The sequence below is a fragment of the Lonchura striata genome, chromosome 3 (assembly GCF_050655825.1).
Source record: "Lonchura striata isolate lonStrDom1 chromosome 3, ASM5065582v1, whole genome shotgun sequence".
Taxonomy (NCBI): Eukaryota; Metazoa; Chordata; class Aves; order Passeriformes; family Estrildidae; genus Lonchura; species Lonchura striata.
The window spans coordinates 71875197-71901040 of NC_140705.1; the positions used below are offsets into that span (position 1 = coordinate 71875197).

General features: G+C 48.4%; 2 protein-coding genes and 1 long non-coding RNA gene across 4 annotated transcripts in view; 1 reads left to right on the forward strand and 2 right to left on the reverse strand.

Moving 5' to 3' along the window:
• FAM120B (family with sequence similarity 120 member B) overlaps positions 1 to 10390 on the reverse strand; it is a 51346-nt gene extending 40956 nt beyond the window's left edge. Inside the window, exons 1-3 of one of the 2 annotated variants that reach the window (XM_085576808.1) lie at positions 10253 to 10390; positions 5558 to 6603; positions 1066 to 1246 (exon numbers count right to left, since the gene is read on the reverse strand). In XM_085576808.1, the coding sequence (XP_085432934.1) occupies positions 1066 to 1246; positions 5558 to 6577 (1201 nt within the window). In that variant the 5' untranslated portion in view covers positions 6578 to 6603; positions 10253 to 10390. Of the gene's footprint in view, positions 1 to 1065; positions 1247 to 5557; positions 6604 to 7448; positions 7523 to 10252 lie in introns of those variants that run through there. The other variant, XM_021527167.3, reaches the window with a different exon arrangement.
• A 4144-nt stretch (positions 10391 to 14534) lies between these two features.
• On the reverse strand, positions 14535 to 14960 carry LOC146767936 (uncharacterized). Its single transcript, XR_014954311.1, has 2 exons — positions 14828 to 14960; positions 14535 to 14705 (listed from the first exon to the last, which is right to left on the reverse strand). It is a non-coding gene; the product is annotated as an uncharacterized LOC146767936 (long non-coding RNA).
• Positions 14688 to 23124, forward strand: DLL1 (delta like canonical Notch ligand 1). The gene is made up of 11 exons (XM_031504529.3): positions 14688 to 14968; positions 15252 to 15563; positions 15769 to 15829; positions 16063 to 16320; positions 18762 to 18822; positions 19304 to 19434; positions 19574 to 19743; positions 19872 to 20088; positions 21040 to 21832; positions 21948 to 22062; positions 22418 to 23124. The coding sequence occupies exons 1-11, from the start codon at positions 14909 to 14911 to the stop codon at positions 22421 to 22423; spliced, it is 2184 nt and encodes a 727-aa protein (XP_031360389.1). The 5' UTR covers positions 14688 to 14908; the 3' UTR covers positions 22424 to 23124.
• The last annotated feature ends 2720 nt before the right edge of the window (positions 23125 to 25844 follow it).

Here is a 25844-nt window from a genome sequence, read left to right on the forward strand (position 1 = left end):
AAAACCCAACCAAGTTATAATTATCTACAAAATTTGGAGGCAGTACACCAAAAAATGAAAAATGACAGATGTGCATGATTACTGCTGAGATTCTTGTTATTCTCTCCAAATTGCTATGTAAACTCGGATTCATTTTTTCCTATTATGGCACAACTTCAACCTCTGGCTACTGAGGGAAGTCATGTACTTAATTACCTTTTTGTGCCTTTCTAAGCAAATAGTTTGAATATTAGGTTTGATGGCGGTACACTTTCATCAATAAAATGTAAAGCAATTACCACAGAGAAATCAACACATTCAAAAGAATAAGGTTCAGTACACTTTTAATTTTCAACTCACTGGCTGAAAGACACTGTAAAGATAACACTTAACTAATGGAAGTCTTAAGAACATGAAATTGGTCCAAGGATGTGAATAAATAACTCTCTGTCTTCAAGGAGATCAATGCAAGCACAGATACAAGTACCTGCTACCAAATCTGTTTATACCACTGGATAAGGAAATTGTATTTTCTAGCACTTGGATGAAAGAACTAATAATTGCTGGCATGACTACTTGCATTTGTATTATTACAGGAACTGTATTTGACTGCTCTGAAAATTTCAGACTTAAAATCAACAGAAGGTAAAACTTTAACAGTGCATTATTGTTCTGTAAAAGTGTATTACTACTCACTAATTCATCCAGAGCCACACTCATCCAAGCAACATTAGGTTTCATATACCTTCAAACTTTCAAAAATCTCGTAAAGACCATTGCTTTGCTCAATCTTTTGACCATTAACAACTTTCACAACTTCCCATTTAGCAAGGAAAAAAGCTCCAATTTTTAAAAATCACTTTAAAAGCACTGAAATGGAACACCATATACAAAAAGCCCCATAATTTCACTCTCACATTTTCTCTTACTTCCATAAGAATTACATTTCAGCTGCTCGGAGTTTTTTATCCTAAATACATTTTCTATCCTAAATGCTGATAGAGCCACTGAAGCGATGAATTCAAGATTCCATATTTCAAAATTGAAGGTATACTTGAATCATGGTGTAAGTAGTTTAATCCTTACCTTTTCCAGATTCCAACAAGATATAATAAATATGCTGACGAGCAGGGCGGTAGATAAGTGCCTGTCCAGGAATCTCTGTGTCATAGTCATCTTCCAAGGAGTTGCTGCATTCAATCTCTCCATGACTCAGGATATTGAAGATCGAATAATTTTCAGATTGGATATGCTGTTCTTTAGCTAACTGTTTGTTCAAAGAAGGAAGAAGGCATTATCTCCAAAATTAAAAAAAGTCAAAAAGTACCAAAATGTATTCACTATTTGAGTAAATAGATATTTCTCCATCAGTAGAAATTGAGGGAATAGCCAGGAAGGAAACAAATGCTTTTTCAAATAACACCAGTATAGTATCTTTTCAGGCATCCATCTTTCTGTGGACAGGAATCCCCAGGAAAACTATCATTACCTTTTTTAGAATTACTTTTTTAGAAAGTAATTCTTAAAATTAATTCTGTATTCCAGCATAGCTGCCCTACTTTGGTCACCTGAAAATGTATCTTCTTTCTTTAAACAGTGAGTGAACTAACGACAAAATGCAAACTTCCAATTTTATTGCAAGATGAACGATACAAGACAGCTGTATATTTTCCTGACCTGACTTGATGTAGTTTACATTCTGGTAAAATTAGAATACTTAACTTCAACACACTTTTTCTTTGCAATAGCTCTACACTGTGAAAAGAAATGACATCTACACTAGCAAGGAAAACCAGGTTTGAAGGCATGTTTTAAAAAGCAGAATTAAGAGCATCACCCAGGCTGCACATTAACTATGCACTGGATACAGATACATCTGGCTACAAGCAGCCTCAGTACCAGCAAGGTCTGCTGGTCTGAAACAGCCTAGGTGAGAAAGCAACAAAAATGCTCTCAGGCCCAACAAGTAACACTGGCACTCTGGACTGGCCAAGTGCACAGCCAGACAGACTTTCTGCTTCACAACCCCAGACCAAAACTTGGGGTGTTTCAACAGCTGAGCGGGGTGAATGCTTCCATGGGGTACCACTAACAAATTCACCAGGACCTGTGCCATATGGTGAGCAGGCACTGATATTTCCCTGCTCTGCATTCCCTGCACATGTTGTGCTAGCTGTACTATTTGGGCTGTGTCATCCCTCTGCAGCTACCACAGATTCTTTCACCAGGAGTTACTGGACCACTGGCTGGAAACAAATCCACCATTTCTGCAGAATTCCAGCATCTGCAAACCTGGGAACTCAGCAGGTCAAAGCTGCAGTCATTCACTAGTAATTAGCGATCGAAACTAATTCTCCTAAAATGTCATGCGTTCTGTGTACAGTGCCAATCAACAGAGCACTTATACATAAATTAAAGGTTTCCCTGCAAGAAATATTCAATATTCCTAATATGTGTAAACAATATAATCTCCCCAAGTATACTTTTTTATAAAATAAAAACAGAACATCAAGTGCTTCTAAGCATGATTTTAATGAAGCACTGAACTATTGCACAGAAACCAGCCACAGATGAGACCATCAACAATGCTAGTTTATTCCAATTTGCTAAAAATCTATATATCTTATGTACTAAAAAAAAAACTACAAGCTGATTTCAAAAGTATTGCTGTATTCAATGTCTGTGTCTTGAAAAATATTTCTGATTCATACCTACAATCAGCTAGAAAGTTATGCTCTTCTGAGAGAAACAGCATGGTGAGAATTGAGCTTTGTGTGCCATTTGCGTAATTTCAGATAGTGTGCAAGGTAAGCAAAACTACATATGAGTTTCAAAATATGAAGCAAAGCACACACATTACATATACAAATATTTGAACACTTGTAACAAAAACAAAAGAGAAGTTAACATGTCTAACATTTTGACTGTAATTTTCTTGGCCCAGGGACTGGCTTCATGTAGGATTCTTGCAGCAACAGGGAGGCGTTCTTCAATGGAATTTCTAAACATTATTATTTTATTAGAGCAGCATTTTATTAGATCAGCATGATGCTTCAGAACTTCAACCCTTCAAATTAAAGACCAAGCCAAGAAATAATGACCATTTGTCATAAAGACCACATGGTGGTACATTCTCTTAAGGAATAAGGATATTGCCACTATTGTCCTGGTCATAATCCAACCTAGATAATGGCATTCTGGCTATTTTTTCCTTTCACTTCAAGTGGAAAGAGATTTTTCAACACCTTCTTATGATGTATGGCTGCTGATTTTTTTAAAATATCTTCTATTTAACTACAAGAGTCAAAAGTGATATATCTTGTATCTATGTGTGGTGAATATAAAAGCCCAAATATATCTACAGTTTAGCTGAAATGAGCATTGCATAGGTTACAATGGAGTTATGAAACATTTTATAGTCTTTTTAGAAAGCAAAATGTAAATTGTATTGTTACTTTAGAGTAATATGAGGAAACAGAAAAATTGTTTTAAAGAAAATGCTCAAGATAAGCAAGAGAAAGAAAAAAAACTTCTGTGTTTGAAGTCTATAAGGACCTAATAAAATAGGGAGTAACAGATGGCTAATATAGGGCCTAAAATACACTTCCTTGTATAGATTTTTTAAAAAATTTCAATGTTATCTTAATTGCCATGAATTGACAGAATTGTACTCTAGATATACTAATATACCATAAACCCTGATGCACAGTAGCATATTTTCTATTAGCCAGGTACACCACCCTAAGCTAATATATCCAATTCCCCAGGGTGACTTGATCTGACATATCCCACTCCAACACAAGTGCATCCCTGTTTGTATGGGATGCCATAAATAAAACTTGCTACTGCACCCCTGCCCTTTGGGAATTAATAAATCCATTGCAGTGCTTTTGGGTCATTCAGGGACAATGAAAACAAGGGTAATTTAACCTGAACCAAAAATGACAAAATACAGACTTATTGCATTTGGCACTGTCCTGTACAATATCCTTGTCCCTGAACTGGAGAAGCGTGGATTTCACAGCTGGACCTCTTGGTGGATGAGGAACTGGCTGGATGGTCACACAGAAAGAGTTGTGGTCAATGGCTCGATGCACAAGTGGAGGCCAGTGACAGGTGGTGTCCTCAGGGCTCAGTACTGGGACCAGGACATTTTACATCTTTGCCATGAACATGGACAGTGGGATCAAGTGCTTGTGGCAGGAACAAGTGGTCCCTTGGCAAATCTGCTGGTGACACCAGGCTATGTGGTGCCATCGATGCGCAGGAGAGAAAGGATCTGTCCAGAGGAATCTGGACAGGTGGGCCTGTGCAAATCTCATCAGTTTCAACAGCACCGAGTAAAAGATCCCACACTTGGGATGGAGCAATCCTGGCCACAAATACAGGCTGGATGGAGAATGGATAGAGAACAGCTCTAAGAAGGGCTTTAGGGTGCTCCTGAATAAGCTGCTTGACCTGTGAACTTGAGGAGAAACATGCGCTCACAGCCCAGAAAGCCAGCTGAACCTTGGGCTGCATCCAAGGTAGTTTGACCAGCAGGGCAAGGAAAGGGATTCTCCTTATTTACTCTGGTGAGACCCTACCTGGAGTGTTGGGTCCAGCTCTGATGTCCCTAGCACAGGAAGGACTTTGACCTGTTGGAGTGAGTCCAGAGGCTGCAAAGATGATCAGAGGGCTGGAGTACCTCTGCTATGAAAACAGGGTGAGAGCTGGATTTGTGTAACTGGAGAAGAGAAGGCTCTGGAGACACCTTAGAGCAACCTTCAAATACCTAAAGGAGGCTACAGAAGTGCTGGAGAGGGACTTTTCACAAGGGTGTGTAGTGACAGGATGAGGGGAAATGGATTTAAGCTGACAGCAAGTAGGTTTAGATTAGGTATTAGAAGAAGCCCTTTGCTGTGAAGGTGGTGCCACTGGCCTAGGTTGACAAGAGAGGAGTTGGATCATCCCTGGAAGTATTCAAGGTCAGGTTGGATGGGGCTCTGAGTAAGCTGGTCTAGTGGAGTCTCCCTGCTCAGGGCAGGGATTTGGAACTAGGTAATCTTTAAGGTGCCCACCCTCAATTCTATGACTGTATGGGATGATTCTGGAGTTTCCATGCCTCCACCACAAGCAATTTCAACTTCTGCATTCTTAACACAGCTACTTTGATACCTCCACTGCGAGGCACAGCCAAGCAGATCATTGACCAGCTTATGGCTGACCTGTGGGTTTTCAAAGTAATAACCAAGTCAATACACAAATCATATAAACATGGGAAATCATATAATACACAGGAAGCACGTGGGTAATCATATAATACATGGGAAGCACATTTCTGTGCCCAGCTACTGGCCTATACAGGAGCTGCTCCCCATTATTTGACCTACTTGACATTTCAAAGAGAGAGAAACTACATTTTATTAAACGTGCTGCATCTGTGCTCATGCATGAAATAGTCTTAACTAGGGCTCTACTTAACAGAAAAAAGATTTTTGCACAAGCAAATTTCAATTAATAGGATTGATGTACTCAGTAATTTCCACTAACTAGTTGTGGCAATAATGTGATTGTTAAGCTTTAAAAAACAAGTTACCTGAAAGATTTCTTTATCTTGACAGAGAGGTGATTGTTGTTGAAGGGATAATATTTGACAATTTGTTTCATTGGGAGGAACCCATGGAGACTGCTGCCCAGGCAGAAGATAGGAGTTCACTCCTCTGCAAAGCAATGTCTTGTCTGATCCCAGAGGTAGAGTCTCTTCCAAGTGTTTCAGGCTACTGTACGAGCATGGCATTTTTGAGATGTAATTTGCTACAGACAGCAGTATGTTTGTTCTCCTGTTGTAGCTGTTATTCCTGTGGGGACTGGTGGATAAACATTTGTGCCAAAAGCCTTCCAACATGCTCTCTGGAACGATATCATTGCCAAGCAAGCACGCAAACAGAGGAAGGTGTGTTAAACTAATACCAAGAACACGGCAAAGAACTTCTCGAGAGTACATAACAGTGACCAGTCTGTCCAAACGGAGGTTCTCAATGGAAAAGTAGGGACATGTGTCATAGATGAGGTAGTCACTGTCTTGCCCCAGAATTCCTATACAGTTGTGCTGCAAACCATATGCAGCCACCTCAAGGTCTGCCTCTTGCAGTGTGCAGACTGTTTTTTGACCGAGTGATTTCAGGGCATAACGCGTAAAAGTAGGCAGAGCTGAAGGAAGAACAAACATTTCTCTCCCTGGCTGTTTCCTGTGAGTCTTGATAAACTGAAATAATCTGGCTATTTCCTCAGTATTTTTCATCCTCCGTTTGATCCACTCATCTCTCTTTTTCTCTTCTACCACCCCGTCGAAGTAAAACACCAACTTGATACCAGCTGCCATAAAAGCATTGATAAAATCCTCTAAAATGGCAAGGTACTCCCGCCACTGGCCACCGCACACCCAGGATTCTGGTGTGTACCAGCGTCTAACGCAACTCATGGCATCTACTACGATAACAGGTGGGCAATCAGGATGATCAACGCGATGCTTCTCTGCCATTTCTCTCAGATCTATCGTTTGGCATGCATCAGGGCAAACCCTTGCCACAAATCCCTGCAAGCCTCTAACACCCATGGCTGATCTCCGAAACTCACAGCAGTCTGAAAGAAGAAAAATAAAAACAACGTTCTAAGATGCAACACTGGAAAACAATCAAATTCTACAATGATAATTTTAAAAGCTGCTTGGAAACAGAACTGTTATTCTTCTGCTTTTGCTGACAGTTCATTGCCATATTCCAGTTTTTAACAATTTGAAACAGTTTACTTCCCCTCTGCAAGCCAAACATAAGTGCTCATTCATTTTTCCTTCTACTTCTGCTTTTTATATCAGTGAAAAATGTAAGTATCGAAAGATTCTCGTAAGTACGACCAAAAAAAAAAAAATCATTCATTCATTCATTCACATTGAATGAGTGAGGCTGGAAGGAACGTCAAGTCCAGCACAGAGGACACATAGAGCACACACCACTGGATTGCGTTTGGATGGTTCTTGAGCATATCCAGTGAGGGAGATTTCAGGTTAATAGCGTATAGAGAAGTACACAACCCAAGAAAAACGAGGATAGATTTTGATTTTTTATTAAGAAATATACATGCTTATGGTATTCAAAAGGTAAAGAAATTAAAGTGAGTTTACTAAGTATAGTGAATAGACAGCTTTTAAAAGCACTCCCGAAATCTATCAGTTAAAGACAGTTCTGAATACCACCCTCTTTAACCACAGTTCGGTTTGGAAGGGGCCTTTCAGAACCTCGCAGGGTGCGGGGGCCGCTGAGCACAGCCCCGGCAGGGCCGAGCCCCCCGCCCCGGCCTCCGCGCGGCTCCCGGCCCGCTCGGCCCGCTCGGCTCGGGGCCGGGGCCGGGCAGCCTCGCCCCGCCACACCCGTCCCGCCCGGCCCGCCACCGGAGAGCCCCCGGGCCGCGGCCCCGCACCCGGCACTGACCCGAGCGCCGCTTCCGCTTCCCGCGGGCGGGGCCGCGCCTGCGCCCGGCGGCGGGCCGGGCCGGCGAGGGGCCGGGCCGGCGAGGGGCCGGGCCGGCGAGGGGCCGGGCCGGCGAGGGGCCGGGCCGGCGAGGGGCCGGGCCGGCGAGGGGCCGGGCCGGCGAGGGGCCGGGCCGGCGAGGGGCCGGGCCGCGCCGCTGTGAGGGGCCGGGCCGCCGGCAGCGGGGCTGTCCCCCACCGCGGGCCGCGGTCCCTCGGCTTTGTGAGGCTACAATGGGACCGGAGGAGCCATTGTGCCCCCGAACGAACCCGGCCGGCACGGGGAGATACGGGGCGGGGGACATGAAAGCGTCGCGCACCGAAATTGCTTCAAGCCCCCCCGAGTCGCACTTGGGAGATTGATGTCCCCCCTGGCAGCGCGATCTTTGGTGGAGGGCGGGTTGGCTTTGTCGTGCCCGACGACTGCCACGGAGCGGAACCCCCGTTGTCCCCGGGCCGCACATCCCCAGGGATGTGTTATCCCTAAGGGATAACGCCCTGGGTGCGGGCCGGGAGCGAGACCCGCTCGCAGCCCGCCGGCAACAGGTGGGGACCTGAATAACTTCACATCTTTCCGGGAGGGGAAAGAGGGACACGGGGGAGCGCGTGGGAAGATTAGCTCAGAAGTTATTGCCGGTGAAAAATTAAAGAGAGCGGTGCTCTGGGGAGTGCAGATTAATATATTTGGTGACTCCGAGTGCACAAAGCCTCACCATTGTGGCTGTGTCTGAATGCCTGTGAATAGGATGGAGCATATGTGGCCTGTCACCGCAGGTGCCCACATCTGTTCGTCTCCGGGCAGATGCTCTCAGAAAAGGGGAGAGCATTTCCAAAAGCTCAGGCCCGCCCCATCCATACCCATCCTCTTTCTCATAATCACCTTCTGCAGAGTAGTTTTTGTCCCCACCTTCTCGCACCTCCTGCCTACCCTGAACGTGGACAGATGCAGAAAGAAATAAAAACTGCACAAATTGGAAGTGGCTTGGAAAGCTCTGGAAGTATGTAATCAAAATGCTGCCCCCTCTCCTCCCCCAGAGTTTATTAGCAGCAAGTTTTGCGCTGCAGCCAGCATACAGCTCACAAGATGTACACACTGTGCAAAGTGGGGGGAATACAAAAACCCTTCATGCATGAAATGCAACACAGTACAGCAGCACTCTGTGCTGTCAGAGGGCTCTAGAGAGCAACCTGTGCTGGAGTGGTGGTTTGCAACTACTATTTATAGTTCTGGCTTAAAATGATTAATAATGCTGGGCGAAAGAGGGAATTTTCCTAAGAGAACTGGCAGAGGAGCAAATATTGCTACTGAAGTTGGTAGCAGAAAGGGATCTTTCCAGCCATCCAGCAAAATCTCATAGCTGCAATGCAGAACATTTTTTTGAGGAGTGCCGTCACATTTTTTATCACCTGTACATGATCTGAGTCCTGTCGCTCACCCTCCCTCTCTATGACACTGCTGCCAAGACAAGCCAGGCCTCAGCACTGCATGGGGTTACACTGGGCTTGCTTGACAGGGCAATCTGTCTGCTGGGGCACAGGAAAAAATCAGGATCAAGGGACATTTCATGTGGTAAAGCACTTCAGAATGTTTTCTAGTTCAATGTGTTCTGTGGCTTCTGGTGTGGTGAAGATCTTGAGTATCCTTGAATTTAAAGGTGGCCAAAGATGCCAGTACTCCAAATGCAAGGCAGAGGTGTCTCAAGGTGGGCATGGGCAGAAAGAGCATTTGAAACTGCGTGTCCCAGAGCAGGGGCAGGGGAAGGAATGGGACCTGCCCAGCTCAGAGCACCCACGGCAAGTTCTGGGAAAAGTTCCCCCCGAGACCGGGGGCAGGGGGGGGGGACCCTAGGACTGAGGGAGGGCAAGGAGGGGGAAACCTTATTTCCCCAAACCCCTTTTGTCCTGTCGTTCCCTAGGGGATCCCGTGGTTCTGGCCCCCCAGGCGGAGGTAAACAGCCCTTCACCCTTCCGACTCTGGGAGCAATGACAGCTCACGCACACGAGTGATCAATTTTATCCCTCTTAGTTTCCCACAAGCTAAATCCCGTCGGAAGCGAGCCAGGGAGAAAACCCAAACAAACAAGTAGCGCAGGGAAACGGGGCCGGGGCGGGGGGAGGGGGTATCTGGCTTTCTCCTCGTGTGCAATCAGTAAAACACATATAGGGGCCACTTCGGGATTTGCCCAGGGAAGGGTTGGAGAGCAGCTGGCTGCGGTAATCTCCTCGGGAGACAAAGGAATGCCCGGTTCTAGGATCACAGGTAAACACACAACCATTGTAATGAAAATGAGGGGCTAGGATAGGGCCGGAGCAGATGATTTGCGATTTCAAAAAGGGGGCTGGGGGGAAGGGAAGACCCAGAGCTGCTTATCTATCATCTGGCCTCGCTGTGTGCCAGCTGAGCCACGCGACTGTCCTTTCTTATTCTAATCAGCACATGCCTTTGCAACTTTGGGCTAACCTACACGCTAAACTTCTTAATCCTCCTCCCCGCACACGGCAAGGGCGGCGGAGCGCCCCTCCGGCACCGCGGCCCCTCCGCGCCCGTCACGCACCCGCCGCGGGTCGGGGCGCCCGGCGGCAGGGCCTGGGGCACCGCCAGCACCCCCGGTCACGCCGCCGAGCCTGGGGCCAGCGGGGAAGCCGGAGCCCCAGCCCAGCGGCACCCTGCCTGCCCTCCCCCCGCTTCCCATCCCTCCTGCCCGGCCCGGCTCGGCAGAACAGGTGAAGGGGCCGTGCGGCGATGGGGCAGCCGCGCACACATACCTCCGTAGGGACTATAGATCGAATTAAAATATTATGCACACTCGGCTACACATAGCTCCACACGTTCACGTCCCTCCGCCGACGCACCGTTCGCCATATGCCCGGAGCCCTCCGTCCCGGGAAAAATCAGTGTTGCACGCCAGCGATGGCAGCGCGTCGCCCTAATTAATACACGCGCATATCCCACCCACCCCCCCTTTTTAAGTGACTTTTCCCATAATCTGGCTCGCTTAGAAATAAAAGCTGCGGCTGATGTGGAGCTCTCGGCCGCGCTGGTGCTCGCCGGAGCAGAAGAGGGGGGCCGCTGTTGCGGGAAGGGTATCAATTAGGGGCAGGGAGGGGGAGCACAATGCCCCACCAGCCCCAGCGAGCCGCTGGCAGGCGGGGCCGGGCCCGCCACGTCCCGGCCGTGCGGGGTCACCGCGCCCTGGCGGGGCCCCACTCCCCGCGCCCGCCCCCGGGGGTCCCGCCGCCGGCTCACTCGGCGGGGCGGGCGCGGCCGCGCAGGGCGTCGGGCGGGACGGGACGGGACGGGACAGGAAGGGAAGGGAAGGGACCGGCCGGCCGTGCCCGGCAGCGGGGGCCGGCGGCGGTGCGCGGGCACGGTGAACAGCGCGGGGGCGGCGGGGGACGGCGGGGGGCGGCGGGCGAGCGCGGTGCAGAGACACGCGGTTGGGAGCGAAAAAGCGCCATTTGGTTGGGAGCAGATGGCTGGCTGGGGGGCTGATCGCGTCTAAAGGCGTGTCATCCCCCTTCAGCGAGAATCCCTAAGGGCTCCCCTTGTCTTCGAAATCAATGAAAATTAAAGTGCAGAGAATGGATGAATAGTTAGACCTCGAGTCCCTCCTTTGTTCGCCTCAGCTACTGGTGGGCAGGAGTTAAACTACAACAGCCTCCTATAGAAACACTTAAGTTAAACAGTCTCCCCGTTAGTCCAGCATCTGAAAGAGAGAGGGAGAGGGGGGAAAAAAGCAGAAAAAGGAGCTTTCTGCTTGATTTCCCCAATACAGAATCGCGTGGCATAAATTAAGCCAGAGAAGAATAAGCGCCGTGGGCAGGATCCTGCCGGCTCTCACGGCGCCTTTCAGTCACGCTCAGCAGCGGTAATCGAGAAATCTGTGCCACGTCAATTTAACAAATACCCGGTACCGAAGGGGGGTTGTTCAGGATTTGGGGGCAAGTTTTTTCAGTTTTTTTTTTTTTTTTTTTTTTTTTTTTTTTTTTTCTATCTCTAGGTTAAAGCCCTCGCGCGTGTAACTTTTTATTTCCAGTTTTTTAAGCAAGGAGATGCTAATGGACCAATTTTCTATCTCTCGTAGATTAAAAGATCCGCGTTGATATATCACTTCTCGCCTCCACCGACGGGCCACCACCCAAATTTCAAGACAGATATTGCCGCTCACCCCGGGCCCCCCGCCCCCCCGCCCCACTCGTTTAGTAAATCTCATACGAAGTGATGTTTCCCCCCTCTCTCTCTTTTTCCCGGGGATAACGCCGCAGCAAAGTTTGCGAAGCAGCGACAAGCCACTTGAAAAGATGTTGACGCTAGGTGGCAAAAGTAATGTGCAGTGTAAACCGGCGCTGCTGCGGGATGCGCCCCCCGCTCCCCGCTGCTGAGGCTGGGCACGGCGGGGGCGGGCGGCCGGGCCTCCGAGGATCCGCCGCCCGCTCCGCTCCGCTCCCTCCTGGGCCGTCTTCCTTACGTTCTCGCAGGATGCCTGCGGGATCGCTGGTCCCTTCTCTCCCCAGACACAATTCCGGGGTAAAAAAAGAAAAAAGGCAAATCCAAACATTCCTGTACATTTTAAACTTTTGCTTATGCGTCGAGGGGCAGTGAGAGGTGAGAGTAAGAGCACCTGGGTGTATATGGATCGTTTGACTACAATTAGACGTAAAGGACACACGTTGAGTGGCAAAACGTTGCAAAGATCTGGATGCTTGTACCAAGAGTTGGAGTAGGTGGCCTGGGTTTGGGGTAGATGCCACAAACCCCTAGTAAATGAATGTGGGCAGCTACAGTCCTGGAACAGTCAAGAAGAGCTGGGCTGAATGAACTCATTAGTGATTTTCTTTTAATTGGTATTACTCAATGCTTTTACTTTAAGAAGTCTTTAAGATTTTTTTTTTTTTCCTAGCGCATTGTAAGATAATTTGTGATCAAGACATCTGCTTCAATGGAAGCCACATTTTGCCATGCAAATGCACGTTTCAACCCAATAAAGTCGCCATAATAAGGCTTTTAGCACGGCATACCTACAGTGAGGTTATTGTAGCCAAATCCTCTCCTTTTGCACACAAGCTTAATCTGTGCTGAAATGATCTGTTACAATTAAAATGACATTTACAGAGACAGTTACACCTTGCATCCTAATGAATCCGCCTGCGCCTACCAAAGGTGTTTAAACAGAGTGCCTAAACAAAGTGGAAAACCCTGCTTCGAGTGACATGCCAGAGTCGCCCTCCAACTTTTATCCCCTGCTTCCATCCATCATTAAGAAACTCCTCAAATGGTAATAGTCTCTATCCCTTTTTCACCGCACCAGTAAACTCCTTGCCATGTTTTAAAGATCAAAACAAAAGTTGTACTATCTGATGGGTACGTTGAAAAATTTGTAAAGGTGATGACTGGTGTAAATTTGGGCTAGTTTATTTTGTGCGCGTATGTGTGTGTATGTGTGTGTGTATGTGTGTTGCGGAGGGGGGAAGTGCTGGAAGGGATTTCTTTAAAAAATGTGCGGACATTGTTGTAGAGGCAGTAGCGTGCGCCGAGGGGAGCTCTTTCTCTCCCTCGCATTGTGCAGGGAGCAGGTGCTGTCTACATTACCATACAGCTGAGAGCACAAAGAGCTAACTGATTCAGCCCTCACACAATAACAAACGGCCTTAATGACAGCCACGCGAACGACACACACCAAACTCACTTTTTACTAAGCTGAAGGACGAAAAAAGAGAGAGGGAGAGAGAGAGAGACGTAGAGAGAGAGGTTGCTGGTGATGATGATAATAATCATAGAGGGGTGCGGGACCCGGGCGCAGAGAGTGGCTCTCTCCAGCAGCGGTGGTGGCAGGGACGGGACCCGCGGAGCCCCGCAAACGGGTCCCCTCCACAAGTCCCCGCCGCGAACCCGCCCGCGTCCTCCCTCGCCTCCGGATCCCCGGGGATCGCCCGTGCCTCCGCCGGCGGGATGCGCGCCGTGAGCGGAGCCGAAGGAAGAGCGAGCCCCGGGTCACTTCGTCCACGTTCGTTGTCCCCCTCCCCAATTACCCCGGTTATGCCGGGGTAAATGCGGTGTGAATTTCATGGGATGGGACTCCCCTCGTTATGGCTCGATGGCTCCCACCTCCCTCTTCCCTTTAACGCCGGAGAAGCCCCTTGCAGTAGTCACGATCACCGAGTCACTTTTTGGGGTCACGGCGGCTCCTCTGCACGTTCCAAGAGGCAATTACAGCCCGCCGTCCCCGGGGCTACTCTCTGTCCGGAGCGTGTTGCACTGCCTCTCCCCGGTGCAGCGGGGGTGTTACCCTCTCGCCGGAGCAGAAGGGGGATTCTTGCGGTTACCAAATTTGCAGGAATGTAAATGAACACGTTTTGTGAGCGCGAAGGGGAGGGGGAGGAGGGTTGCACATTTTACAGCTCACTGACCATTTGGCGATCCATTGAGAGGAGGGTTTGGAAAAGTGGCTCCTTTGTGACAGCTCTAGCCAGATTGGGGGGCTGCTCATTTGCATCTCATTAGGCATGCAGTCGGCCGGCGGGATATAAGGGCGGCAGGCGCCCAAGGAGAGGCAGATCCTTAGCGCTTCACCCTCGGAGAGAGCCGCCGAGCCGAGCCGAGCCGCGGCACGGAGCGGAGCGGAGCAGAGCAGAGCAGTCACCCCCTCCCCCGTAGGAGCACACCCGGACACGCTCTGTTCACTGCTGTTGAGACACGAGCTTATTTTTGTTGGCTGGGATTCCTCTAAAAACAAAAGTAAACCCAAAACAAGGAAAGAGAGCTTCGCTTCCTTTGAAAAAAAAAAAAAAAAAGGAAAAGATAAAAAAAAAAAAGAAAAAGAAAAAAGGGGATCAAGGCTCCGACGTGACCTGCCCGCCACCGCTGCTGTTTGACACCCACCAGCCCCGACGTGCGCAGGGTGAGCGCAGCCGCGCAGACCCGCTCCCGAATCGCACCGCCCCGGGAATTATCGCCGCTGCCTCCGCCGCTGCCTCTGCAGGGATTTCCAGATCGCCAATTTTTAATCTTCCTTGGGAAGCCTTTTCTCTGCCTCTGTTGGGAATTAAGTTGCTTTTATTTTATTATTTTTATTTTTTCTTCCTGGAGAAAAAGAGGAGCATCGTGAATTGCGAAAGAAAAAGAGTTTAACAGATAAATATTAATTTTTTTCCCCCGTCCTCTTTTCCTCTCTTTTTCTTTTGCCATCCGGAAGAGTTGTCAGTTGCCGACAGGCTACATCTAGAGGTATCGACAAAAGGGAAAAAAAAGTCAGAGACACTCCTGAAAGAAGGAGACCTTGACAGTAACTCTTCCAGCTCTGCTGGGACGAGCGGCTTTGGCCGCTGTGTTTTTTCCCTTACCCCGAGAGACACTTTCCCCTTTTCCCTCTGACGAGAAGATAAGGGGGAGGAAAGCGAGGGCACCAGAGCTGCACCTCCAAAATGGGAGGTCGGTTCCTGCTGACGCTCGCCGTCCTCTCGGTGCTGCTGAGCCGCTGCCAGGTAAGTGCCCGCGGGGTGCAGGACAGGAATGCCTGCACCGGGAGGTCCCTGCACCGGGAGGTCCCTGCACCGGGGAGTCCTGCGGGGGATGCGGGCACTGTCGCTGCCGGTGGCAGCAGTGAGGAGCGGGGAGGGGGTAGCCGCCGGGGCCGGGGCCGGGGCCGGGGCCGGGGCCGGGGCCGGGGCCGGGGCCGGGGCCGGGGCCGGGGCCGGGGCCGGGGCCAGGGTCGGGCCGGTGGAGCGGGCTGCTCGGTGGCTGACGGCCACTGTCCCCTCCCCGCAGGTCGGCTCCTCCGGGGTCTTCGAGCTGAAGCTGCAGGAATTTGTCAATAAGAAGGGGCTGCTCAGCAACCGCAATTGCTGCCGCGGAGGCGGCCCCGGCGCCGGCGGGCTCCAGCAGTGCGACTGCAAGACCTTCTTCCGCGTCTGCCTCAAGCACTACCAGGCCAGCGTGTCCCCCGAGCCGCCCTGCACCTACGGCAGCGCCATCACCCCCGTGCTCGGCGCCAACTCCTTCAGCGTCCCCGACGGGGCGGGCGGTGCCGACCCCGCCTTCAGCAATCCCATCCGCTTCCCCTTCGGCTTCACCTGGCCCGTAAGTGGGGGGCGATGCTGGAGGGCGCGGCACATATGCATCCCGTCCCATCCCGTGCCATTCCAAGAGGCCACCAATCCCCTTGAAGTGTCAAGATGGGAAGGGGACAACCATTGATAACTCCTGGGGACTGGCGGCACTGCCCCTTGAGCCTACCTGCTCTCATGCTCTCCTGGTGGGTTGTCTCTGCTTCTTCTTTCCACAGGGCACCTTCTCGCTCATCATTGAGGCTCTGCACACGGACTCACCTGATGACCTCACCACTGGTAAGTGTCCTGAAACACACTTTTCCTCGTAATAATCACAGCCCTGCAGACCTATTTGACCCCATTCTTTGCAGTGTGTAGCACATTCTCCTCTACGGTAGACCTGTGGCAACAGAGGCCAACCTGTTGGTGCAGCCATGTCATCCTGCCTCTACAGTTCCCCTCCCACCACAGACCCCACTATACCCTGCCTGCTTTGGGCTCTAACTGCTCTCCTCTCCACTGTCACACAGAAAACCCTGAGCGCCTCATCAGCCGCCTGGCTACCCAGAGACACTTGGCAGTGGGTGAAGAGTGGTCCCAGGACCTGCACAGCAGCGGCCGCACTGACCTCAAGTACTCCTATCGCTTCGTGTGTGATGAGCACTACTATGGAGAAGGCTGCTCTGTCTTCTGCCGCCCCCGGGACGATGCCTTTGGTCACTTCACCTGTGGAGAGCGTGGCGAGAAAGTCTGCAACCCGGGCTGGAAAGGCCAGTACTGCACTGAGCGTAAGTATCCACCTCCTTGTCTCCTTGGGTGCCCCTTGCAGCAGTGTCTCCTGAGCTCTTGGGGTTGGTGGAGGGGTCTTTCTCTGACATCAGTCCCCATGGGGAGGGAGAACCAAGCAATGGTGGGTGGATGTCTGGTTCCATGCCCATGCCTTACCAGCGTGAGGGGTGGGAGATCTCAGCATTGTCACAGAAAGTTAATGCAGACAGCCCCTTCTCAAGCCAACAAAATGTCAGTGCCAACTCTACACTCTTGCTCATTTGCTTTAGACCATTTAATCTGGTAACAAAATGTTCAGCAGTTGCTTGAGGATTTATTAAAATGTATCAGTACTACTTTTTATACCTATCCACCCTCCAACCATGCAACCATGCTACAGTCACCTACAGGGTATGTAGCTTCAGAGGAGGCAGCTAGGCTTTGGCAACATCCATGTAACAGCCTTGTGCATAGCTTTGCTATGGTCTGATCCTCTGTGGCCTTGTATTAAGAAGAATATTAGGAAGTCCAAGACATTCTCTATGGCTTCTAGACTGTACATTTCTCATTTGGGGTACTCATATGCTGCCGCTAACAGAAATTTCTGCACGTGGGGCCACGAGAACATTCAACTTATTCCCCAGCTCTCTTCTGTCCCATTGCATGATAATTAATACAAATAAAGTAGTGAGGGACATGAAACATACCCCAGAGCTTGAAGTTTTTGAGGAATGTGGTGTGTTGATACAGCAGGAAAGGCTGGGACAGTAAGCAGATCACAGACAGGATAGTCCAGGATGTCAGATACTTTCCGGTTGTATGAGATTCCGCCCTTTGTAGATTCATAGCGGTGTACACCCAAATGTGCACACAGAGCCCTGCTGCAGCCTGTGATGGCATTTTCTGTGTCTATACACGGATCTGAAATATGCTGGCAGATGACGTACTGGGCCAGTGCACCTCTGCAGTCATCAAAGGGCCAGGCAGGCAGGAAGAAAACAGTTCCAGGCTGCAAAGCAGTCTCAGCTTTCTTCTTGTTGTGTTTTGGTTTCTTTTTAAACCCACCTACACTGTGGTCTCAGCTGAGCTGCTATCAAACCATTCCTGATTGATTATTCACACTGCTAGTGACTGCTAGGATGCTTTTAGCGGTCCATGGTACAATGTTGCACAATGAATAGCAGGCAAAGGGGCTCACATTTTCTTTGATGGCGTTTTAAATAAGAGCTGCAACCTTTCCTATGACCAAAAGTACCTAGCCCAGTTGTGTTAAGGGGTGGGGAAAAAGGAAACATTTTGATAGTGAGCTCTTTTGGGGCTGTCAGCACTTTTGAATGCCTGTACATCTCTGCTATTCCCACAGCGAAGCAGAAGGCTGTCCATCTTTTTTGACTCATTATGTACGTTCTTTGCTGTGTTTTCCCTCTCAGAAAAAAAACAGCTTATAGCACTGACACAAACCTACAAGGCAGGGGAGATGTGTTTATGTGTGCATGCAAAAAGAATGTTTTGCCGTTAGTGAGTGGAGCTGCCAGTTGCAGATTGCTTCCCGTTGCCTTGCCCCCAGCTCCATTCTTTCCAACTTGGAGGCGATCTGATTATCAGCACTGATTCTTTCTTTCTTTTTCTTCCCCCCTCCTTCCCCTCGCATGCCATTGTCTCCGGCTGGCTTTGTTGAATTAAAACTTTGCAGTGCCTGCTTAATGAGTTCCATAACCAGGCAAAGTAATGAGCAGAAGTCCCTTTTTTCCCTTCTCTCACCCTCCCTCCCGCTGGCCCGCTTACCTCTTTTACCAGGGCTGCACCCACCCGCCCGCCCCTTTTCGGAGCAGGGCGGAGGGGGGAAGGAGGGAGGAAGAACTTTAGACTTATTTATTTGAATAAGAAAAAAAAAAGTTTTTTTGCAGCGAAATCACGCGCGTGCCATAGATTAGCTGTGGGCAGGGATAGGCTGCCCAGTCGCCGGCCGCCGGCCCCATTGGCTCCGGGGCCGGGGTATTGTTGCAGTGGGGCAGCTGCTGGGAGAGAATAGACAATAGAGCAGCTGTCTTGCACTGGCACCCTGCACACCAGCTGTCCACTCTTATCTGCACACACACTTTCGGGGGATATTAAGAGGTGGAGCTGTGTGCATAGAATTGGAAAAAAGGACTTCTGACCCTCACTGGGAAGGGAAGGGGGGTGAGGGGCTGTGGGGAAGGGAGCAATTGTGAGCCCTCTTTTGTCTGTGTGCAACTGTATTAAGAAGAATGCTCATCCCTGGTGATAAGTAAAGTGCCCAGTTACGGGGCAAGATCAATACTCCTTCAGACTCCAGAGATTAATTCAGCTGTGCTTAACTGCCCCAATCTTGTAAAAGGGACTCACTCCCCACCCACAAGGTGCTCTCAGACTCAGACTTGTAAAAGAGAGTTGTTTTAGCACCAGTGCTGATGTCTTTCCCTGCTTGGTTTGTTTGCAGCAATTTGTTTGCCTGGATGTGATGAGCAACACGGCTTTTGCGACAAGCCTGGGGAATGCAAGTAAGTTTTCCACTCTCTTCCTGCTTCCATCTTTGTCTTTCAGTGTTGATGCTCTGGTGTAAAATAAGCCAATGGACATTTGAAGGGTTAGTTTAAAGGCCTTTCTTCATATTAGATGGAAATTTGAAATATCTGGTTGATGCCAGATCAAAGTATTATTCCGTAAGTCAAACATCAGTGCCATTAATATTAACCTAATGGGTTTACAGTGCCGTGTATAAGGCTGGGCTCTTTGTTATTAAATATTAAACAAATTAACTATCAGAACCATGGGTCTATCTAAGGAAGTGGAAGAAATAGCTAGGATTGATGAAAGCTGATGCTATGGTTGGACTTGGTGACTTTCTCACTGAAGGATCATCGAGGCCTTTTAGGAAGCTTGATCTCTGGCACCAGTGTGCTTGCAGAGTTTGTGATGGGGTTTCCAACTGTGAGAAGTCTAAACCTGATGAGACTTTTTTGTTATCTTTTTTTTTTTCAGATGCAGAGTGGGCTGGCAGGGGCGATATTGTGATGAGTGCATCCGATACCCAGGATGCCTTCATGGTACCTGTCAGCAGCCGTGGCAGTGCAACTGCCAGGAAGGCTGGGGTGGCCTTTTCTGCAACCAGGGTGAGTTCTCACCCTGAGCATCTGTTATAAAAAGCAGAGAGCAGGCAACTATTTTCAGCTTACTCACTGTATGGTAGTCTTGCAAAGTAGTAAGCACCGTGGTGGCTCTCTCTAAAAAAAGAAAATATATATTTTACAGACCTGAACTACTGCACCCACCACAAGCCCTGCAAGAATGGTGCCACATGCACTAATACTGGTCAGGGGAGCTACACTTGTTCATGCCGACCTGGGTATACAGGCTCCAACTGTGAGATTGAAATCAATGAATGCGATGCCAACCCTTGCAAGAATGGTGGAAGCTGCACTGTAAGTTGTTTGTAAAACTCCTCCAAGTGAGGAGTTTATGTCAGTTTCACTAATTTTTAAAATTCCTTTTTGGATTTCAGAGCAAGTTCAGACAAATGTTTTGATCGTTTCTCATTTCTTCCCCCCAGGATCTTGAGAACAGCTATTCCTGTACCTGCCCCCCAGGCTTCTATGGGAAGAACTGTGAGCTGAGCGCAATGACTTGTGCAGACGGACCATGCTTCAACGGTGGGCGCTGCACCGACAACCCTGATGGGGGCTACAGCTGCCGCTGTCCACTGGGTTATTCTGGGTTCAACTGTGAAAAGAAAATTGATTACTGCAGTTCCAGCCCTTGTGCTAATGGTAAGGCCAAACAGCATACACTTACTTTGGTGTCTGGTCTGGAGTTCCTAACAAGTCACACTGATCAATCATAGAATCATAGAATGGTCTGGGTTGGAAGGGACCTTAGTCATCTAGTTCCAAGCCCCTGCCATGGGCAAGGACACCTTTCACTAGACCAGGCTGTTCATAGCCCTGTGGAACCTGGCCTTGAACACTGCCAGGGATGGAACATCCACCACTTCTCTGGGCAACTGGTTCTCTTACAGTAAATAATTTTTTCATAGTATCTTATCTAAAGCTGCTCTCTTTCAGTTTAAAGCCATTCTACCTTGCTCTACCTGCATCCTCTTGTAAAAAAGTTGCATCATGTCAATAGTTGACTTGGTGGAGTAGGATCTGTACTAAGAAAGCAATGGCATGGCTTGGGCCATTGCTGCAGATTGCATTTTCTGATGACCAACTGGCCAAGTAACTTGGTCTGAAGCTTCATGCACGTAAATGTGGAAGATTATACTTTCAAATCCTTTACGAAGAGTCTTAGAGGTCTGTGCATGGAAATGCCACACAAGTGCTAAACATTATTACTTGTAATCTGGTTACAGTAATTTTCCTGTTTTGATTAAACTAGTGAAGACTTTCTGTACTGTAATCATCCTTATTCATTGCCAGTCAAATTCTGTAACATGAGATGTGGTGTTAATCTGACCTGGGTTAGTGTTCTGGTTTGAGTTGAGTGAAATGTTAAAAAATGAATAGGATTGAGAATGAAAAATAAATCTGCTTAACAAAAATCTTTCTTAAAAAAAATTGCATTTTATGTTGGATTAGACTTGTCAAAGGTCAAGCTGACCTCTCAAAAAGAAAGCTCTCCTCAGCTGCTTGTTGTGCTTTTTGCCCCAAGAACAGCGAGTCGGGGGCTGTGTTGTCGGCTGCCCACCACTCAGCTCGTCCCCCTTTCCTGTCTTGCAGGAGCCCAGTGTGTCGATCTGGGGAACTCCTATATCTGCCAGTGCCAGGCTGGCTTCACTGGGAAGCACTGCGATGACAACGTGGACGACTGTGCATCCTTCCCCTGTGTCAACGGAGGGACCTGCCAGGATGGCATCAATGACTATTCCTGCACCTGCCCCCCAGGATACAACGGGAAGAACTGCAGCACCCCGGTGAGCAGATGCGAACACAACCCTTGCCACAATGGGGCCACCTGCCATGAAAGAAACAACCGCTATGTCTGTGAGTGTGCCCGGGGCTACGGCGGGCTCAACTGCCAGTTTCTGCTCCCTGAGCCACCTCAGGGACCCGTCATCGTTGACTTCACTGAAAAGTACATGGAAGGCCAGAACTCCCAGTTCCCCTGGATCGCCGTCTGTGCTGGGATTATTCTGGTCCTCATGCTGCTGCTGGGGTGTGCTGCTGTGGTTGTCTGCGTCAGGCTCAGGGTGCAGAAGAGGCACCACCAGCCTGATGCCTGCAGGAGTGAGACTGAGACTATGAATAACCTGGCAAACTGCCAGCGTGAGAAGGACATTTCCATAAGTGTAATTGGTGCCACTCAGATTAAAAACACAAATAAGAAAGTAGACTTTCACAGCGATAACTCTGATAAAAATGGCTACAAAGTCAGATACCCGTCAGTGGATTACAATTTGGTGCATGAACTCAAGAATGAGGACTCAGTTAAGGAGGAGCACAGCAAATGTGAAGCCAAGTGTGAAACATATGATTCAGAGGCAGAAGAGAAAAGTGCAGTACAACTAAAGAGGTACCTCACATCTGAGTGCAGGGGGTGGCTTGGCTTTGAAGGGGGAGTGTATATCTCATTGGTAGCATTAAGCAACAGCCATCTGACTTATTCTTTCTCTTTTTGCCTTCAATAGTGATACTTCTGAAAGAAAGCGACCAGATTCAGTATATTCCACTTCAAAGGACACAAAGTACCAGTCGGTGTATGTCATATCAGAAGAGAAAGATGAGTGCATCATAGCAACTGAGGTTCGTAGGGTTGGAATAGCAGAGAAAATTCTTGGTCTGCAGCTCCCATTCAATACATGCTGGGGCAGATAAACTCCTTTCCATAATGCCACAGTGGCTTGTACCTGTTGAAATCCAGACAGCTTGAGTTTATGATGCTGTGGACATTGTAAAGACAAGCTCAGTGACTTGCTGCTGTGGATTTTGTGGGTTTGACAAGTTTTGTAGACTAGGGTACAATGGTAATGTGGTTGAGGTGTGCAGACCCCACCCCTTGGTGTGCTTCATGTAGAATCCTGACCCTCTGCAACCTTACAGCCCTCTTCATATGTTTGATTAACCTCTCCTGATCTCTGCTTGTGTTTTCTCTTTCCAGGTGTAAACCAGAGGTCATATGGCAAGGTGGCTGTTCAGAACAATTTCAGAGGAGACGTGCCCCAATGAATGCTGCTGAAAGAGGAATGGGAGATAGATTCCTTCACTGACTGCTGCTGAGAAACTAAATTCAGGCTTGAGCTGGTTCTCTACTGAAGTTAGCAAAGTGACTGCAAAATAAAGAAACAAGATGGACACGAGGCAAGGGTCTGTGTTCAAGGATTACTGTTGCACTGCCTTTTATGAATTTTATCATTGCACTATGGTCAGTTGCTTTTCTATATATATTTAAATGAATGGACTTAATTACGACATAAAAAGCATGCACTGCCTGAAGTGTATATTTTGGATTATTATGAGCCAGTCTTTTCTTGAATTAGAGACACAAACACTGCCTTTATTGTCTTTTTTGATACTAAAATGTGTTTTTACTAGGTGAGAAAAAGTGTGTTATTTTTTTGAATCTGTAAAAATATTTTCATGATAATTGTAAAGCTTGAGTATTTTGTGATGTTCATTTTTTTATAATTTAAATTTTTTGGTAAATATGTACAAAGGCACTTCGGGTCTATGTGACTATATTTTTTGTATATAAATGTATTTATGGAATATTGTGCAAATGTTATTTGATTTTTTTTACCATTTTGTTAATGAAGAAATTCATTTTTAAAATATTTTTCCAAAATAAATATTATTAATGATAACCAGAGTGCTATGTTTATTCCATATCTGATGATGAACTGACTGGACTTTGCAACCAGGCATCTGACAGGCCTGTGTGGACTCATGGGGGCATTGGGTAGGATTGAGACTTATTACAAAGACTGGGGAACAACTTGTTGTGTGTAGACCCTCCCTCCTTCCCCTCCGAACCTTCTGACGTGTTGACCCCATGGCTGTGCTCAGTCTTACTCCAAAGGCAAATGGCAAAATCATGAGTAATATTTGCCCAGTCATGTTGGGCTGTATGTTTATGTAAACACATATAGAGTCACTTCCTGAGGAAGCGCAAGAGTTGACTGTACTCCATTGCAATCCAGACCTGGGGCTTGTCATGTCTCAACTCCTCATTTTTTGGAAATTCAAACACTTGCCTGCAGTCCAGGGGATTTTGGGACACACTAGCAAGGTAGGGCCTCTACCTCAGGTCCTTGAGGTGCTCCCATGGGCTGTGAGCTCCCCCAAACTTCCCTCTTCAGGAAACGGTAACAGTGAACTGACTGGTGGCCACAACTCCCCTGACTACAACACCTGCTGAAGTACCAGTTGTGTCTGGTTTCTGCTCTGCCCCTGATGTCTGCTGCCTTCATAGTGGGACAGAGTGTGATCCCATCCCCTGGCTTGGCTCTGAATGCTCAGGCAATTTCTCCAATTTAGTTTGCCCTAAAAAGCTTGCCTTCACATTGTGCTGCATGTTCTTCAGAAACAGTCAAAGGGCTCTTGCAGCTGGTGATCTTTATGTATTCCCCTTATTTTAGTGTGCATAAGTACATGAACCACTGGAACTCCACTTTTGTGTGAGGTCAGTGGAAAACTTACACTGACTGAGGAGGCTTGTCTATTTATAAGTTTAGCTTTTTGCTGAGTGAAACCTCAGACAAGGCATACAGGCTCACTTCCTACAAAGTGTCCTGACGTGGTTATCCTCTTCATCTATCCCAAAGTGTCCTTCTGGGGAACATTTTCGTAAGGAGAGTGATGTGAGGTATTGAAAACTAGCCTGTCAGTGATGGTCTGAACAGCGGTTTCAATTTAAGCAGTGACATAAGAACTTGACAATAATCAGTCGATGCAACATATATTAAATGAGGCATGATGGTGTGTATGGCAGCAAGTGCTCAATGCAACATAATCTCACAGATTAGACAGAAAAGTGAGCCTTTCAAGGTGTTGTCACTATTTTTGTTGCTCATTTGCTTTTCAACCTTGGCCAAGGCATTTTATTTCTCTGTATTTACTCTTCTTCCCAAGCTTTATGGAGCAGGCTTGTCTCTTATGATGTACTACACTTTGCAGTCAGTGCCATGGTCTTGGCTAGGCTTTCTTAATGCTGCTTCTGTAGAAACAGCAGTAACAAAAGGAAGGCCATCAGTGGTTGAGTACCTCTGTAACATCAGGTTTTCCGTGCAACAGCGAGATCTACTTTAATTTACTGTCAGGTAAAGATTTGGAAAAGCACACAGCTCCCTTCTCTTGTGAAAATGCGCAGCACTGGCATCTACCCATCTTTGCTTAAAAATAAAACAGCTTTGGAAAGATAAGTTTGTCAAATGTGCTAATTATCAGCAGTGCTGAGTTTGGTGAGTAACAGAAGACTACAGACAAAGGGAAGGGCATGGTCCTGTCTTTCTGAAACACCTCCTGAAATGATGGCTACACAGATCAGCCCAATGGCTTCTGTTTCTGTCTTGTGCAAGGTTAGGGCTACAGACACACACAGGATTTATTTCTTCTACAGGATTACCAAGTCCCCTGGCCCTGAGTATGTGTGAATACAGTGGCTCTCAGCGACCAGAGTGGGTTGAGGTACGCAGTGTGGAGCACTGGTTCTGTTCTCCTCATCCACAGTACTTGGGCCTTACTGGGCAAAAAAATGGGTGATCTGGGCAGGGGGTGGAAGTGGAGCATGCCTTGCTTGAGAGAGCGGATGGCAGATGCAGGTGTGGAGCCATGTGTGCAGGTGGTGCACACTATGGCCAAGGGGCAGTGATGGGGCTCTGCTCACCCCAGGATGGGAGCTCTGCTGCCAAAGAACAGCAGGAACCTCCTGGTCAGCAGGGTCTCTGAATGGCCTCCTCATTCTAAAACAAGAGGAGAGCCTGCCTGGGGAGTCCATTTAGCTGGGACAGCTGAGAATTCAGGGCCCAATCCAAAGCCCATTAAATTAATGGAAAGGGTCCAGCAAACTGCAGGGACACATGGCACCGTGCCCCTCCTGACACAGCACATCTCCGTCTCTCCCCAGGGAAGCCACACGCACTGATGCAGCGTGTGGCCCTCTGGGTGGGGGGGGGATATGAAAGCCTGCAGCTGGTCCAGCCAGGTCTGTGCCCTGAACACTCATCCCCCTGGAGCCAGGACTTTGGGGGCCTGGGGTCCCTCCTCAGGCTGTCACTGTGGCACTGTTAATTCATGTGCATACCTCGACATGCAATGTCTCCTTCTCTCTGTCCCGCAGCAGCCCTGGAGCCCTTGGCTTCCTTGTCTGGGGCCAGTTCTCAATAGGGTGGCCAGAGAGGGCACCCCTCAGCCCACACCTCTGCCAGCCTGTGTCTCTGTGGCAAGTGGCATTTGCATTGTTGGCACAGACAGGACATGTCTAGAAATTAGAAGCACTGAAGAAGCACTGAAGGAGAGGTCAGCTGCTGGGAGGTATTAGCTGTCCTGATGGTAGACAGAGATTTCTCAAGAGTGTTACATCTTTCAAT

Coding starts and splice junctions, on each gene's coding strand:
- DLL1 (XM_031504529.3), top strand. CDS start 14,909: ATGGGAGGTCGGTTCCTGCTGACGCTCGCCGTCCTCTCGGTGCTGCTG. Junction 19,435..19,573: donor TGGCCTTTTCTGCAACCAGG/GTGAGTTCTCAC, acceptor TATATTTTACAG/ACCTGAACTACTGCACCCAC. Junction 19,744..19,871: donor AGAATGGTGGAAGCTGCACT/GTAAGTTGTTTG, acceptor TCTTCCCCCCAG/GATCTTGAGAACAGCTATTC.